Here is a 17,386-nt window from a genome sequence, read left to right on the forward strand (position 1 = left end):
TCCTCCCCACCCTACCTTCTTCCCCTCCCTACAGCACCTGTATCATCATCAATCGCATTTATTGAGCGCTTACTGTGTGCAGAGCACTGTACTAAGCGCTTGGGAAGTACAAATTGGCAACATATATATGTATATACGTTTGTACAGATTTATCACTCTATTTGACTTGTACATATTTACTATTCTATTTATTTTGATAATGATGTGCATCTAGCTTTAATTCTATTTGTTCTGACAACTTAACACCTGTCCAAATGCTTTGTTTTGTTGTCTTTCTCCCCCTTCTAGACTGTGAGCCCGTTGTTGGGTAGAGACCGTCTCTATCTGTCGCCGACTTGTACTTCCCAAGCGCTTAGTACAGTGCTCTGCACACAGTAAGCGCTCAATAAATACGACTGAATGAATGGGCATATCTATTTATATGCTTATTATTTTACCTCTTGTAAGCTTGACAATAGATATCTGCCCCTGGTTGGACTGTAAGCCCTTCCAGGGCAGGGACTATGTCTTACTTCTACTATACATTTTCAAGTGCTTAGTAAGCTTACTCCGCTCACAGTCAGTGTCCAAAAAATGTGGATTGTTGAAGATGTCTTAAGAACCAGAGTCCCTGAGTGCTTTGGTGCCAAATGCAGCCTCAAATTCAGGGAAAATTTGGAAAGTTAGCCGCATATGGTTACAACTAGGGAAACTAATAATAATAATAATGATAATGACAATAATTGTAGTGTTTAATGGTAAGTATTAAGGGCTTACCATGTGCCACCCACTGTACTAAGCACTGGGGTGGATATAAGCAAATCGGGTTGGATACAGTTTCTATCCCCCGTGGAGCTCACAGTCTCAATCCCCATTCTACAGACGAGGTAACTGAGGCACAGACGTGAAGTCACTTGCCCAAGGTCACACAGCAAACAAGTGGTGGAGTCAGAGATACTTGGAAAATGAGTTTTTTCCAATCCAGATTGGTGTTCTACAATTTTTTGCATTATATTGTACTTTCCCAATAAATACTACTGATTGACTGATTATTCACTTTCATAAATTAGAGAAGCAGCGTGGCTCAGTGGAAAAGAGCAAGGGCTTTGGAGTCAGAGGTCATGGGTTCAAATCCCGGCTCTGCCAATTGTCAGCTGTGTGACTTTGGGCAAGTCGCTTAACTTCTCTGTGCCTCAGTTACCTCATCTGTAAAATGGGGATTAAGACTGTGAGCCCCCCGTGGGACAACCTGATCACCTTGTAACCTCCCCCGCGCTTAGAACACTGCTTTGCACATAGTAAGCACTTAATAAATGCCACCATTATTCTTATTATTACAAATTAATAGCTCTCTATGGTTATAAACTGGGTTACCACCCAGAAATTTTTTCAAATGAAGTAGTGATCTTTGTAAAACTAACTTTCTCCCTCAACCTCAGGTCCACGGTAGTGTTATCTTGGTATCTTTCTTTTTGTTTCTTTTTTTTACCACTGTTGGTTTTGGGAACAAGAGAGAAAATACATCAAGAGTCTACAATGGCCTCTGGACTGTAAGCTTGCTGAGGGCATGGAACACGTGTACCAACTCTGATGTATTGTATTCTCCCAAGCACTTAGTACAATGCTCTGCACACAGCAAGTGCTCAATAAATGCCATCGATTGATAGCTGAGCATTAGCCTGACGGAAAGCCGAAGAAGTCACTTTATCTACAAAGGTCAGAGAGCTTGGTTTAGTCACCAATGTATTTTAAAGAATGCTTTATCTTAAAAAAAAAATCTGAATTTCAATCCAAAATTAGAAAAGCCTTCAATATCTGAATTGCATGGCTGCCCTCTACTGAGGAAAACTCATTTACTGCTTACACATTTTCTCAAGGTTTGAAAAGCACCATCACCAACCACTTAAAAAGCAGTATCCTATCACAGTTAAATGCCTTGTTCAGAAATAAAATAATATTTTTTTATTCTTAAGCTTAAAGAAAACAGATCTGTATGAAAATATCATTTAAAGTGCAGTTTCCATCTTTAAAAGGAAAGGTTTTAGAGATTTTTCCCTCACACCAAACTTACTGAATTGTTTCATTTGAGACTTCCTTGGAGGACTCATTTGCAACCTCGTTAGAGATACTGCCCAACTGAAGATTTCCTTCCACCGCTTTCTGGTTTTCGCTCTCACACACCTTAGGGACTGAAATGGCAGAGGACCCAGCTTGGCTTTCACATCTTGACTCTGGCTGAAAGGAACAGGTGAGCCACATTAAGCACCTCACGGCAGGGGAAACATACAGGACACGAGAGACCTCTTTGCATGTCAAGGAAGAAAATGCCCCCAAAGAAGTCAACCTCCGAAGAAATGTGGCAATATGGATGTGTAGTTTTAAAGATGACTAAAACCTAGATGCAGGGTCCTAGATGCACCCCAAATAACATATCTTCTTATTACTAAACCACCACCTGAATTTGATCACAAAAATTTTCAGAAGATCATGAACGTTACGAATTTCGAAGAGTCGAAAAACTCATTTCACACCTACCCAGGTCATCCAATACTCAAAAGCTCATTCAGCTCTAGACTGTGCAGTAACGCCCAGGTTTAAACCTTTTCCTCTTTCAAACCCCAACAGCATGAGACAGGGACTTTGTATCACATATAGTGCTAGTGGTCTTTAATCTCACAAAGTCCCTTGTACAGTACACTGGACAGAAGACTCATTAGCTGAGAAACAGAAGGGACTTTGTGAGATTAAAGACCACTAGCACTATATGTGATTCTGGAGGCCTACTACAATGTTTCTGTGCCAGCCAAGTGCATAACTTGTGTCTACGGAGAGGCATCGCTTGCCTTCTGGAAACACATTTTTTCCTCAATTTGTTACTGAATTGTACTTCCCAAGCGCTCAGTATGGTGCTCTGCACACAGTAAGCACTCAATAAATACGATTGAATCAATGAATAGTATTTGTGAAGCGCTTACTGTGTGAAAAGCACCGTACAAAGCGCTGGGATAGAAACGAGCTAATCAGGTTGCCCACAATCCACATCCCACAAGGGGCTCACGGTCTTCATTCCCATTTTCCAGATCCTACAGAACGTGGCTCTTCAGGAAAGGCTCCAGGTCAGTCCGGACTCACCACAATTGTGGGAAAGCGGTCACATTCATCCTTCTGCGGGGAGACTCCACCTTGCTCAGGCTTTTCCGCCACACCATCTTTGTCTGCTGTGGTAGTTTCCGTCTGTTCTGGTTTTTGGACAGTGGGCTGAGGGCACAGAAGCTGGCCCCTTGCTTGGGGAGCGGGAGGGAGAGCACCAATCTTACTGTCTTCCTGGGAATTGTTGGGGACATTGGACCTGGAAAAACATATGATTCACAACTCGTAATATAAAGATGTAAAATTGGAATCTTGGGATTCTAACATTTAATCCTTAAATCAGATTACTAACAGTGAAGGCCACTGGTCTACTGAAACTACAGACTTTCATTCTCATTTACTGAACACTGTGTGCAAAGAATTGTACTAAGCGCGTGGGAGAGCTCAACAATAGACACATTCATTGCCCACAACAAGCTTAGATTTAATTATTTTCCACCAGTGAGCAATAGTTTCAAATATCCAATTGAATGACAATGCAGGGTCAATAATCAAGCCTCAGAAGAATACCCAAAACACACTAATACCTTTTAAATACATGATTCCAACACAGCTAGAGAAACAAATGAATGAAAAGAAAAAAAGGCAGTGCTCTCTTCCACTCCTTTCGGTAAGAAAAATTGAAATAGAAATCCTTACCCTGCAACACCACCTAACATATTTTGCTGGTTCTCTTGAGGCACAGCTTCCTTTTGGGTTTCACAACTATCTATTTTATCAAGATTCGTCTCATCTGTTCTAGGTGTCTTTAGGGAACATTTTGTTGCATCCTAGAAAGAAGAGCAGGAGCGTGTGTCAGGAACAAAACTGGTATTTTTAATACCAAAGAATGAACGGCAGAAAATAGAAGGATCATCAAGTTAACATGATAAAAGGTGGTTTTGTACTTATGAGCTGATATCATCGTGTTTAAAATTTGATAAAAAAACTTAACCTAGAGTGGGAACAATCTTGTTCTGAGCTAGACTTTAAGGGATAAATTAGGTGACCCGGGTAATTGCCGTCCATCAAAAATGTCTAGAGTTACCAATTCTCCTTCTCAAGTTGTTTGGGACTAAGGGAAAGATGGTATTGGAAATGATTCTGGCTCGGGATGGTAGGAATTGTGCCCAGAACTTGGAGGGGGTGCTTTACTTAATTCCAGGGATATTATTCACAATTACACACAATCCTGAGAGCTTATTCCAAAATATGGGGAAGTCCCACTTACAGCAATGGAAGTGAGGGCATCCTGTGGTTCATCAGCCTTTTGAATTAAATTCTTCTCCGGTTCTTCAGTTTCCTTTTTCTCCCCAAGCCCATGTTCTTCTGTTTCTGAAGGGACCATTTTTTCAGCTGCCTCTCTGAAGTTTGGCTTTGGTTTTTTGAACCAATCATCCTCCAGTGCTGTTGGCTGAGTTATAGCCTGAGTTTCTTTTAGAGGAAGGGATTTGCTGTTAGGACTAAAGAAAGCACTCCACGTTAGAATAAAGATGGCTCAGAAGACAAAAAGTTTTGCATTTATCTGTTTACAAGAAACACTTAAATGAAAACCATTCACACTGCATCAGGCAAGCAGTTCATGCTGCCATAAGAAAACAGATACTACCCTAAACATAATTACTACTACCAATTTCTACCAGAAAGGGAAAACATAGGATGTGCTGAGAATCAGAAACTCAGAAAACCTATGCCTCACACTATCTATCCTCTAGCACAAACTTGAAGTTTATATCCAATGGCTTTCTAATAATAGTAGTAAAAATAACCACAATTGTGGTATTTATTAAAGCACTGGGGCAGTTACAATGTAAGCAGGCCCTGTATCACATGGGGCTCACAGTCAAAGGAGGAAGAGGAAACAAGTATCTTGTCCCCAATTTTACAAAAGAGGAAACTAAGCACAGACAATAATAATAATAATGATGGCATTTATTAAGCGCTTACTACGTGCAAAGCACTGTTCTAAGCGCTGGACAAGTGACAAGTGGCAGAATCGAATCAGGACCACGTTTCCTGCCTTTCACCTCTCTGCCCTTTTCACTAGGCTATGTTGCTTCTCCACCCTGAATATGGTTTCAAAGGCAGACCAAAAATTAATGCATTAGGAGAAAAGATTTCACAACTAAAAGATTTTCTCTTGCAGCCACGGTCCATGTCCCCAGATTCATTCAATCGTATTTATGTGCAGAGCACTGTACTAAGCGCTTGGGAAGTACAAGTTGGCAACATATAGAGACAGTCCCTACCCAACAGCGGGCTCACAGTCTAGAAGGGGGAGACAGACAACAAAACAAAACATATTAACAAAATAAAATAAATAGAATAAATATGTACAAATAAAATAGAATAATAAATATGTACAAACATATATACATACATATATATATATATAGGTTTATACTTTCTGTGTCCACTTTTCAGTTTGAATTTTTTTTAATAGCTTCAATATTTAGATAAAGTATTCTGAACTGTATTAGAAATTCTTCCAATTATATATATATATATATATTCAATCCATTCATTCAATCATATTTATTGAGCGCTTACTGTGTGCAGAGCACTGTACTAAGCGCTTGGGAAGTACAGGTTGGCAACATATAGAGACGGTCCCTACCCAACAATGGGCTCACAGACTAGAAATGGTTCTCTCCAAGTTAAAAGCCAATTCTGTTAAGGATAAAACGTGGAGGGAACTATATTTTCTGAAATGTCACTGAAAAGTGGACACAGAAAGTATAAACATATATATATATATATATATATATATATATGTTTGTACATATTTATTACTCTATTTTATTTGTACATATTTATTGTATTTTGTTAATATGTTTTGTTTTGTTGTCTGTCTCCCCCTTCTAGACTGTGAGCCCGCTGTTGGGTAGGGACCGTCTCTATATGTTGCCAACCTGTACTTCCCAAGCGCTTAGTACAGTGCTCTGCACACAGTAAGCGCTCAATAAATACGATTGAATGAATGGATTGAATGAATATATATATATATATATATATATATAATTGGAAGGATTTCTAATACAGTTCAGAATACTTTATCTAAATATTGAAGCTATTAAAAAAAAAATTCAAGCTCTTTCTGCAGTGAATTAAAAGCACTCGACCTATGGCATTAGGTTACAAAGTCTAGTGAAAAGGGCAGAGAGCTGGAAGACAGGAGACGTGGTCCTGATCCGATTCTGCCACTTGTCACTTAACTTTCCCCCACTGCTTAAAGCCTACATTTTCACAGAAGAAATATGGACACGGAAAGTACTTGATCTTAATATGCCTGTCAATTAACTGAAATTTAAGTGTTTGCTACATGTCAAGCACTATACTAAGCTCTGAGGTAGAACTATAAGTTAATCAGGTTGGACAGGGTCCTTGTGCAATGGGGGGCTCACAGTCCAAGGGGGAGGAAGAACAAGTATTTAATCCCCATTTTACAGATGAGGAAACCGAGACACAAAAGTGACTGGCACAAGGTCACAGAGCAGGCCAGTGGTAAAGAGGGGTTAGAATCCAGTTCTCCTGTCTCCCAGCCCATGCACTTTCCCTTCAGACACGTTACTTCCAAAGACATTCATTTAAAAACAAACTGTAAAATAAATATGGATGAGAAGTTCCTTAGCTTGTCTACAATGGTCAATATACTTCAAAAATCTGTGTTTTATGTTTCTTTAAAAAAAAAGTGTAGCAAGCCTAGAGAGACCCAAAGCATTTTATTCATCTAGTTGCTCTTCAAAGTCTGCCAGCCCTTCCCCAGCTACTTCACACTTACGCCCTGCGAAAACCTCCCACTTCCACACCCTAAATGAAAAGCTGGCAGTTCCGTGCCATAATAAATAGAACAGAAACATATGTGACCCTTGGACATATTTACCCACTCAGAAACTCCAATACCTTTCAGGAGCATCAGAAGCCTCCTCTAGAACATCTCCAGATTGAGTTCCCTTGATTTCTTCACAGCCCTCTGAGCCTGCCGGCTCCTCTAAAGACTCCGTTCTTGTCGGACCTCCAGGTTCCTTCTCGGAGCTTGCTGTAATTGTTTCCACAGACGCTTCCATGGATGGAGGGACTTCACAACTTGGTTTGCTCTAGAAAAGATAATTACGGTCTTATATCGGTGCATTTCCATCTCATTCACAGACAAGCTCTGATGATTACCGTATAGTAATAATAGAGAAGCAGCGTGGCTCAGTGGAAAGAGCCCGGGCATGAGAGTCAGAGGTCATGGGTTCTAATCCTGACTCCACCACTTATCACCTGTGTGATTTTGGGAAAGTCACTTAACTCCTCTGGGCCTCGGTTACCTCATCTGTAAAATGGGGATTAAGACTGTGAGCCTCATTTGGGACAACCTGATTACCTGGTATCTCCCCCAGTGCTTAGAACAGTGCTTGGCACATAGTAAGCGCTTAACAAATACCAAAATTATTATTATTATTATTATAAGCTCCATGGAGTGAAGGGTACCCTTTAAAAGAAAAGTATTCTAGAATTGTTCCCTGGGAATAAAGAATGATTTACCTTAGTTTAGCCTATATTAACCAATTTCTAATTCCTAGCACTTTTCCTTAAATCATAGATGCTCACGAACACACTGTATTTAAGAATGGGACTCCATCTGCTTTTTCCATTTTACGTTTCCCCTCTCTTCACCCCCTTGCACCCCACCTTTTCACGCTCTGAAGCTCACCTTCTAGCTATACCTTTTGGCTGAACTTTGTACTGTTTCCAGTACACAGGTGTAAAAACCAGACCCTAAATTAGTAAACTTAAAGAGAAGGATCAGAAGAACATTGTTCTGTTAACGTCCACTTGAAGGAAGTGTTTCATCAGTAGAGCTACTGGAGAGATTCCTTGGTGGAAATTTTTTCAAAACCTAAGACAGAAAAGCCAGATTCAGAACTTACACCTATAGAAGGACCAGAAATGCATTCCTCATCACGTTGCTTCAAAGTAATCTCAGCGGTCTCAGTTCCACTCGTCTCTTCTGCTAACGTCTTTTCTGGAGTGCTACTTTCTTTGCGGCCAGTTGCTCTTCCTATCTTTGGTTTTGGCCTTGGAAACCGGCTCCTTGCTGGTAATGTTGGTTTAAGGCTACTTGGTTTGTTGCCGTCTTGAACGCTGCCAAAAGATGCACAGTCAGGTATTAGAGGAGTTTCACGCCTTAAATTCATAAACTCGACATACTGTTTATTGAGCTACTACTTTGAGGGAGCAGTGTGCTCTAGTGGAACCTGGGAGTCAGAGGACCTGGGTTTTAATCCTAGCTCTGTCATTTGCCTGTTGTGACACCGTTGGGTAAATCATTTAACTTCTCTGTGCTTGTTTCCTCATTTGTAAAATGGAGATTAAATCCTTCTCCCTCACAGGGTCATACGGGAAACAGGTGGCAGAGGCAGAATTAGAAGCCAGCACTTAACATAAGACGACAAATAAAGCCATCCTAGCTCAGGCCAATGGTCCATCTGCAAAAAGTATTCCGTCTCCAACAGCGGTAACAAAGAATGCTTGGAACAACAGTGTGATGGCTTCCCTTCTTGTCCCCTGCCCTCACAATCAGTCTAACATCTCCGCTTAAGCATTCTAAAATCCCTAACATTTTCCTCTGTCTCCCAACTTTTCCCTATAATAACCATGCTAAATCTCATCTGTGAACCTGAACAAATTCTTCTTTCAAACTCAGTTTAAATGTCTTCTCTTATTTGCACTAATCCGACCATATAGAACAGCATTGAACTGTAAAACGTTCCCAGTTTCGCTCAATTTACCTTGGAGATTTCTGAGGAGGCTCTCCCAGAACAGTGTCCTTGCTGAAATCTTCCTTCTGACCTGGTACTTCGTCACAATTGGAGATTGTTCCTGAGGCCTTAAGCTCACTGTCACTCTGGATACTCAGGGGACACAGGGCCTCTTTCTCAGGCTCCGGCCTAACCATCTGGCAATCTGCTTTTTCTGATGGAGGCTCTTCTTCAATTTGTAGTACAGTCTTAAAAAGAATAATGTAAAAATGTGTTCAAAAGTTTAACAATGAAATACATTAACCTGGGGTGGGGGGGAATGGGAGGAACAAATTGGAAAGATCTGATTAAAAAATGCAGTCCTTTGAGGGAAAAGAAACTTGCAAGTTTCAAAATCCCAACAAATGTTCATGTAACAAAGGCCTTACATTATTGCCAAGATGCTGGGTATCCTGGACAGAGCATAATTTAGCAAGGAATAACAGATTTGAGCTCGAAGTTATAAGGAAGCAGCATGACCCAATGGAAATAATAATAATAATAATAATAACAATAATGGTATTTGTTAAGCACTTACTACGTGCCTAGCACTGCTCCACCGGGGTAGATGTAAGGTAATCAGGACGAACACAGCCCCTACCTCACATGGGTTTACAGTCTGAATCCCCATTTTGCAGATGACGTAACCGAGGCACAGAGAAGTGAAGTGACATGTCCGTGGTCACACAGCAGACAAGTGATGGAGCGGAGATTAGAACCCACATCCTCTGACTCTCAAGCCCGGGCTCTAGCCACTAGACTACGCTGCTTCTAAAGGCCTCGGAGTCACAGGGCCTAGATTCTAATCCCAGCTCTGCCCCCAGCCAGCTGTGTGACCACAGACAAGTCGCTTAGCTTCTCGGTGCCTCAGTTACATCATCTGCAAAATGGGCATTAAATTCCTGCTCTAGCTCCTGCTTAGACCATGAATCCCATGTGGAGCAGAGACGGTGTCCTATCTGCTTATCTTTTGTCCACTCCAAGGCTCAGTGTAATGCTTGGCTCATAAGCGCTTAAATATACCATAATAATAGGACTAATAATCATTATTGCTACTAAGAACAGATACAAGAATAGTCTGCTCCAGCCCTCTCTTAGCACTGAAAGACATGTTCAAAGGGAGACCGCATGCTTTGCGAGAATGGCACTGTTTTCTTTAAAGAGTGAGGCATTGGTGTCTGGACATTCATTCATTTTTATTGAGCGCTTAATGTGTGCAGAACCCTGTACTAACTGCTTGGGAAATACAAGTTGGCAACATATAGTCCCTACCCAACAACAGGCTCACAGTCTAGAAGGGGGAGACAGACAACAAAACAAAACATGTGGACAGGTGTCGGAACAAATAGAATTAAAGCTAAATGCACATCATTAACAAAATACATAGAATAGTAAATATGTACAAGTAAAATAGAGTAATAAATCTGTACAAACATATATACAGGTGGACATGACCAGCACCAATTTGAATTTAATAGCTTCCAATTTAGACAGCAGCTCCCACTACACAGTCTCAATCTAAGTTAGGCTCATAAATTTCATCGACTTCATTTACAAAATAAAAGCAAACTATATTATAGTGTAATTCAACCATAACTCAGGGACACTGCACTCTTATTCATTCAATTGTATTTATTGAGAGCTTACTGTGTGCAGAGCACTGTACTAAGCGCTTGGAAAGTCCAAGTTGGCAACATATAGAGATGGTCCCTACCCAACAATGGGCTCACAGTCTAGCAGGGGGAGACAGACAACAAAATATGTAGACAGGTGTCCAAGTTGTCAGAACAAATATCTACTTAGAATCCAGAGTCTAACCTGGTCCAAGATTACAGCTTTCATCTTATTTCATAAAATGAGCAGATTATAGTCCTTGACTATCATATTTCTATAGAAACGTCCAAGACCCAGGGACCCGTCTTCTTGAGAAAGAGAGATGTGTACTTACATCTAGGGTGGGAATAATCGTGGGTTGGTTCTCCTGCTGGATTAATTTCTCTTCTTCCCCAGTTCCAGTTTTCTCCTGGGTCATCGTGGGCACTTTTAGCCTGCTAACAGCCCTTTCTACATTTGGCTTTGGCCTTTGCATTCGACCCCTCAGGAGCCGTGCTGGTTGGACCGCACTTGCCTTTTTGACTTCTTGTGAACCGGACTGCTCCCTGGAGCTGTAAAAGAGCACGTTTGAAGAAGAAGAATGCCAACTTGGAAATATTTTCAATTAGAAGAAATGACCGTTTGTCAAACTTCTGGGGGCTCTTCATCTCGAGGTCCTTAGTATTTGAATCACACCAATTATTTTTAGTGCACAGTATGTGGAAAACAGAAGGCAATAGGAGTTCTATTAGTTACCCAAGCATAAAGTCACCAAAATTTACTATGCACCCACCTGATGGGACAGCCAAAGTAGTGGCAGAACTAGGAGGCCCAGGGCACATCAACCACCCCAAAAGGTGTCCTTCCCAAGAGCCTCTCTTAGTTGCCTACATCTTTTTATGGCTAGAGGTCTTTTCCACGAGTTCTCCTCCGCTGGAAACCTTACCACCAGGTAAGGGCAGAGGAGGGTGGGGAAGAATTACCTCCTCCCCTCTCACCTCTCCACTCAGCCTGCCGTTGCAGCTACAGCAGCAATGAGTGTCTCCACTTCTAACTCCTTTGGCGCTATGAGAATTGAACCAATTGAACCTGAGCCATTACTTTTGGGCAGATTTGCTTAAAACGATACCAATATATGAAATAGATTTAAAAGAAAATCTTAGCCAGGTAAATGAAGTAGGTTACAAACTGACAACAATTTAGTAAATGGCACCTTAGAGGTTGAACCGGAGAACTTTGCGCAGGGCTTGAAGACTGTTCTGGCTGACCACCACATTCCGCTGATGCTTCAGGTGTTGGCAATTTTGTCAAACTCTCGCTCTTTTCTCGAGGAGAGCTTATCTTGACAAGAACTGCTGAGCAGACTTTTGCAGACGACTGAGAGCCTGAAAGACTCTCCTCTTCTTTTTCTGATGAAGGCTTTTGACACAAAATCAGAGATAACAATCAGAATATGAATGCATTCTGATTTTCAGGGGGGAAAAAAAATCAATCAAATAATAGGGTGATTAGAATTTCATTTCCAAGTCCCCAGTTTTATATAAGCATCCACTGCAGCAGCAAATTCAGGAACACTTCAGGAATGCAGAGCCACAAATGAAAAAAAAAAAAAGAAATTCACAGACTGTTCCCAAAGGAAGAAGAATCTGAATTTTAAAAAAGGAATACAGTGCATAAGGGTTAATTCATTTTACATCATTTTTGATTCTTACTTTTGGTGAAGTGGGAAAGCTTGCATTATGGTCCAGCTCTACATTTTTTGCCTTGATCTTGCTTTCCACCATTTCTTTTCTCCCAGTAGCTCTTCCTAAATTTGGCTTTGGTCTTTGGAATCGGCTTCTTCCAATGGGGGCCGGCTTGACTGTGTCTAACTTCTTTTCTTCTTCAGAATCTGCTTTTCGGTTTTCCTGAATGATCCTAAAGGACAGTCAAATGCAAAGTGGTTACTTATCCGCTATTCCATTCTTGAAAAATTGGTCCGAGTTTAAATGCTTTTCTTTTTCATTGCATTCACTGTCCCTAGAGAATGTAAAATATCCGGTTCTGCAATAATTGTGGCATTTGTTAAGTGTTTACTATGTGCCAAGCACTGTACTAAGCACTGGGGAAGATACTCAGAGAAAATCAGTGCTCAGCGCTTAGAACAGTGCTTTGCACATAGTAAACGCTTAATAAATGCCATCATTATTATTATTATAATCAGGCCCCACACGGGGCTCACAGTTTACATAGGAGGGAGAAGAGATATTGAATCTCCATTTTACAGGTGAGGGAACTGAGGCACAGAGAAATTCAGTGACTGGCCCAAGGTCACACAGCAGACAAGTGGGCAGAGGCAGGATTAGAACCCAGGTCCTCTGGATCCCAAGCCCATCCCTTTCCACTAGGTCACACACTCATGATGTAAGAACCATTCAGGATGTATACTGTGGCTCTTTACTAAGTTTGCTGCATCAGCAAAAAGTTGTAAGACGCCAAGGGATCCTATAATATTAAGGGCTTTTTTTAAGGTATCGCTAAGCATTTACTTTGTGTCAAGCACTGTTCGAAGCACAAGCTGATGAGGTCGGACACAGTCCCTGTCCTACATCGAGGCTTAAAGTCTAAGTAGGAGGGAAAACAGGTACTGAATCCCCATTTTACAGCTAAGGAAACTGAGAAACAGAGAAGTTAATAAACAATAATAATAATAATAATGGCATTTATTAAGCACTTACTATGTGCAAAGCACTGTCTAAGTGCTGGAGAGGTTACAAGATGATCAGGTTGTCCCACGGGGGGCTCACTGTCTTAATCCCCATATTACAGATGAGGGAACTGAGACGCAGAGAAGTGAAGTGACTTGCCCAAAGTCACACAGCTGGCAATTGGCAGAGCCAGAATTTGAACCCATGACCTCTGACTCCAAAGCCCGGGCTCTTTCCACTGAGCCACTCTGCTTCTCTAAGTGACTTGGCCAAGGTCACACAGCAAACAGCGTGGCCTGGTGAGTTCTAATCCCAGTTCTGCCGCTTGTCTGCCATGTGATCTTGGGCAAGTCACTTCACTTCTCTGGGCCTCAGTTCCCTTACCTGTAAAATGGAGATTAAGAGAGCGAGCCAATGTGGAGCACGGACTGTGTCCAACCTCATTAGCTTGTATCTACCCTGTGCTTAGTACAGTGCCTGGCACAGTGTGAGTGCTTAAATACCATTTTAAAATAACCAAAGTGGTAGAGCCCGAATTATAACCCCGGCCCTCTGACAGCCTGCTGCTTTTTTCCAGTATGCCACGCTGCTTCCCATAAATCAGTTATTTCTGACTAAACACCCCCACACCACCTTTCCCTAGCCCTTTTTTCCTAATCTCATTTCTCCATCTCTCTTTCTCCTTTCAGATGAAAGGAAATCACCCCTGTCATCTGTCCAGCCCCTAACGTTGGCTGAATAAAAGGGGCCACTAGTTCACACCCTTTATATTCATCATCAATCGTATTTACTGAGCGCTATGTGCAGAGCACTGTACTAAGCACTTGGGAAGTACAAATTGGCAACATATAGAGACAGTCCCTACCCAACAGTGGGCTCACAGTCTAAAAGGGGGAGACAGGGAACAAAACCAAACATACTAACAAAATAAAATAAATAGAATAGATATGTACAAGTAAAATAGAGTAATAAATAGAGTAATAAATAAATAAATAGAGTAATAAATAAATAAATAAATAGAGTAATACAGAGTAATAGAGTAATAGAGTATTCCAGTCCAGTCTTAGATTTGGGAGTTTGTCCTGGAGGCCAGGGCCTGCTGCAATGAGGCTGTTCCTCCCCTGTCCTGAGACTAGTCTAACCTGCCCTGCAGAGAGCTAATCCATCTCAAGCTTGACGGTTTGCAAAGACATTAAGAACCCCCCATTCCAGGTTGATGCCATACCCAGCTCTTTCCAGGCTTGGAATTTCAGAAGGGAGGTAATCAAGTTGGCAGGATTACTTAAGAAGCAGCGTGGCCAGAAGCACCTGGATTCTCATCCCCGCTCCTCCACTTGTCTGCTGCTCCATTTGGCCGCTTCACTTCACTTTCCTGTGCCTCAACTATTAAATAGGGATTAAGACTGGGAGCCCCTTGTGGGACAGGGACTGTGTCCGACCTAATTACCTCGTATCTACCCGAGAACTTAAGCAATACCTGGCACCTAGTCAGCACTTGACAAATACCATAAATAACAGGCAGGAGTATCTACCAAACAGTATTCTTTGTAAAGGGTTATAGGCTAGTAAAAGGTTTGGGAGGCTGATAAACCCATCTACTTAAATTTTCCTACGCGGTAGAGGTTACTTCAAAATGCCACCCAACACCCTGGTTTTCTTGAAAAAGCATCTCGTCATTATAGTTAGTGTTTGACTCGAGCACTCAATCGGGGGCTTAACCCAAAGGAGCCGGTTCTTGGTCAGATTTGACCATTTCCAGACTGCACAGACACACACCCAATATGACCACATACATGAAAACTACCGTAAAGAAACACCAAAGCACTTACTATCACTCAAATATTATCTGGTTGAATCACAGAGAAGTTTTTGACTTCATGCTTTCACAGTTTTGGAAAGAGTTGACCACACCCTAACATAACCTGGGTTAATGCAGGTATGGTACCGTCTTCCCCGCTTCAAATCTGTAAACTCCTCGTAGACAGGGATAAGATCTACTAATACTTACACTCTCCCAAGAGCTTGTCATAGTGCTTAGTAATAATAATAATAAGTTTGGTATTTGTTAAGTGCTTACTATGTGCCAAGTCCTGGGGAGGATACAAAGTGATCAGGTTGTCCCATGTGGGGCTCACAATCTTAATCCCCATTTTACAGATGAGGCAACTGAGGCACGGAGAAGTTAAGTGACTTGCCCAAAGTCACACAGCTGACGAGCAGCGGAGCCGGGATTTAGTACAGAGTAAGCTCTCAAGTAATACAATTCCTTGTGTTTATGGCTGCTGTAGCTCAATCGCTATCTAATGCCCAAAACACTTACGGGGCTTCAGTTTCTGTGTCTCTCTCATTTTCTTTTGTAGCTTCTTCTCCTGCAATTCCAAGCTCATCAGCATTCTAAGAAGTAAAACAAAAGATCAATAAACAAAGGACCAGGAACGGTAGTAACCAAGAAGTCAAAAGAGATGATTTCTTCACGATCTTTTATAGCCCAAAGCAGAATTCATTGAATGTTGCATAAGCAGCCAAATAGGTTGATACGATAACTTTGTTTCCCCTAGGCACCTTTTCAACTACTGCTGGAACACTCTTGCCATCTTCGACAACAGAGAGGGGGACATCCATCTTCTCGAGGGCTTTTTCTGCACGGGGTATGACTTTCTGCGGACAGCTCGTAGCCCCTGGTTTATCAGAATCAACGTTTTCTGTTTCCCTAGAGTGAACAAAAATTAAACCAATGCCTTTACTGTCACCTCCCTTTCACAGTAATAATAATAATAATGGTACTATTTGTTAAGCACCTACTATATGCCAAGCACTGTTCTAAGCACTGGGATAGATACAAGATTACCCCAGGTTGTCCCATGTGGGGTTCACAGTCTTAATCACCTTTTTACAGATGAGGTAACTGAGGCACAGAGAAGTGAAGTGACTTGCCCAAAGTCACCCAGCTGACAAGTGGTGGGGCTGGGATTAGAACCCACGACCTCTGACTCCCAAGCCATGCTGCTTCTCTATATTATACTCACAAGGAAAGCTAAATTGGATCATTTCAACTACTATCTGTCTACTCAATGGTATTGAGAGAACCCAACTGGCCCGGTGCCTAAATTTATATTCTCATTGGAGTATGAAGAGACATATAGTGTATTTCAGTAGCCCAAAGCACAACACGCAGTAGCTCAAAGCACCACACAGAAGAACCACAGTCGTCTGAAAGAGTTAATGCTCCTCCCAAAGGGTTACACTTCTTATTAGAGAGTAATTATGGACACTGGGAGAACTGGGCTCAAAGGTTTTAAAGTCAATTTTCTCTCATCTGATTCAGCTACAACTTGTTCTCAAAGAGGCTACTAAAGGGGCAACATCTGGGATGTACCTTCCTCAAGAACCATCTCTCCTAGCTGGGTTTTCCCCCCGACTTGGAAACAAAGTCGAATAGTGGGTGGTAAGAGATGAAAGAAAGTAGTCTTAAAATTTATTTTATGTCTACTGATTGGCTTCTTTCTCCTTTTCCTGAGTATAACTTTTGCAACTCTCAGAATTTTCTTTTCTTGGAAGAGATCACAGTAATGGCACTTATTTAATACCTGAGTGCAATATGCCATATTAAGTGCTTAGGAAAATATCAAAGAACACAAATCACATTACTCGCCAACAAGCAGCCTACGCGCTTTCTAAAGAGCACCTTATCTGAATGACCTATGTGGTTGGGAACATGAAATGAGTCGCTAATTTTTCAAACGTCCCCGGAACAGGAATTCTCAAATGTCAACTTCAAGAACAGTAGCAACTAAGTTCCAAAGTAACCTTTACCGTCCTGACGATGTAACAACCACATGATGATATGTGATTAAAGCTAATTCTTACTCCCTGAATACTTACTGAGATTCCGTTTCGACCTCCTTGCCTTCTCTTTCTGGGTTGTTCTCTCCAGGAATTTCCAACGTGTTGCTCCCAGGTGGGCCGTCTTTGCTTTCTCTTTCTGAGACCTCCTTTCCGATACTTCCAGGAGTACTAGTCTCGTCTTTTTCCAAAAGACACTGGGAAGTTAACATTAAAACATTAACTGGTCAGTACATGAAGTGACAGGCAAAAACTCCCAAGATATTTTTCTGCGTTCAGAAAGGCTCCTCCAAGAAGCCTTCCCTGACTAAGCTCTCCACTCCCTTCTGTGTTGCCCTGCCTTGCTCTCTTCATTCGTCCTCCCTCCCG

General features: G+C 41.6%; 1 protein-coding gene across 1 annotated transcript in view; it reads right to left on the minus strand.

Moving 5' to 3' along the window:
- BDP1 (B double prime 1, subunit of RNA polymerase III transcription initiation factor IIIB) overlaps positions 1-17,386 on the minus strand; it is a 97,834-nt gene that overhangs the window by 41,949 nt on the left and 38,499 nt on the right. The window contains exons 14-26 of the mRNA XM_038765481.1: positions 17,057-17,214; positions 15,737-15,884; positions 15,495-15,568; positions 12,200-12,404; positions 11,701-11,906; positions 10,843-11,059; positions 8,886-9,103; positions 8,025-8,238; positions 7,012-7,205; positions 4,340-4,571; positions 3,769-3,899; positions 3,112-3,328; positions 2,051-2,214 (exon numbers count right to left, since the gene is read on the minus strand). Coding sequence (XP_038621409.1) covers positions 2,051-2,214; positions 3,112-3,328; positions 3,769-3,899; positions 4,340-4,571; positions 7,012-7,205; positions 8,025-8,238; positions 8,886-9,103; positions 10,843-11,059; positions 11,701-11,906; positions 12,200-12,404; positions 15,495-15,568; positions 15,737-15,884; positions 17,057-17,214 — 2,378 coding nt within the window. The remainder of the gene's footprint in view (positions 1-2,050; positions 2,215-3,111; positions 3,329-3,768; positions 3,900-4,339; positions 4,572-7,011; positions 7,206-8,024; positions 8,239-8,885; positions 9,104-10,842; positions 11,060-11,700; positions 11,907-12,199; positions 12,405-15,494; positions 15,569-15,736; positions 15,885-17,056; positions 17,215-17,386) is intronic.

This window comes from Tachyglossus aculeatus, chromosome 23, assembly GCF_015852505.1.
Source record: "Tachyglossus aculeatus isolate mTacAcu1 chromosome 23, mTacAcu1.pri, whole genome shotgun sequence".
Taxonomy (NCBI): Eukaryota; Metazoa; Chordata; class Mammalia; order Monotremata; family Tachyglossidae; genus Tachyglossus; species Tachyglossus aculeatus.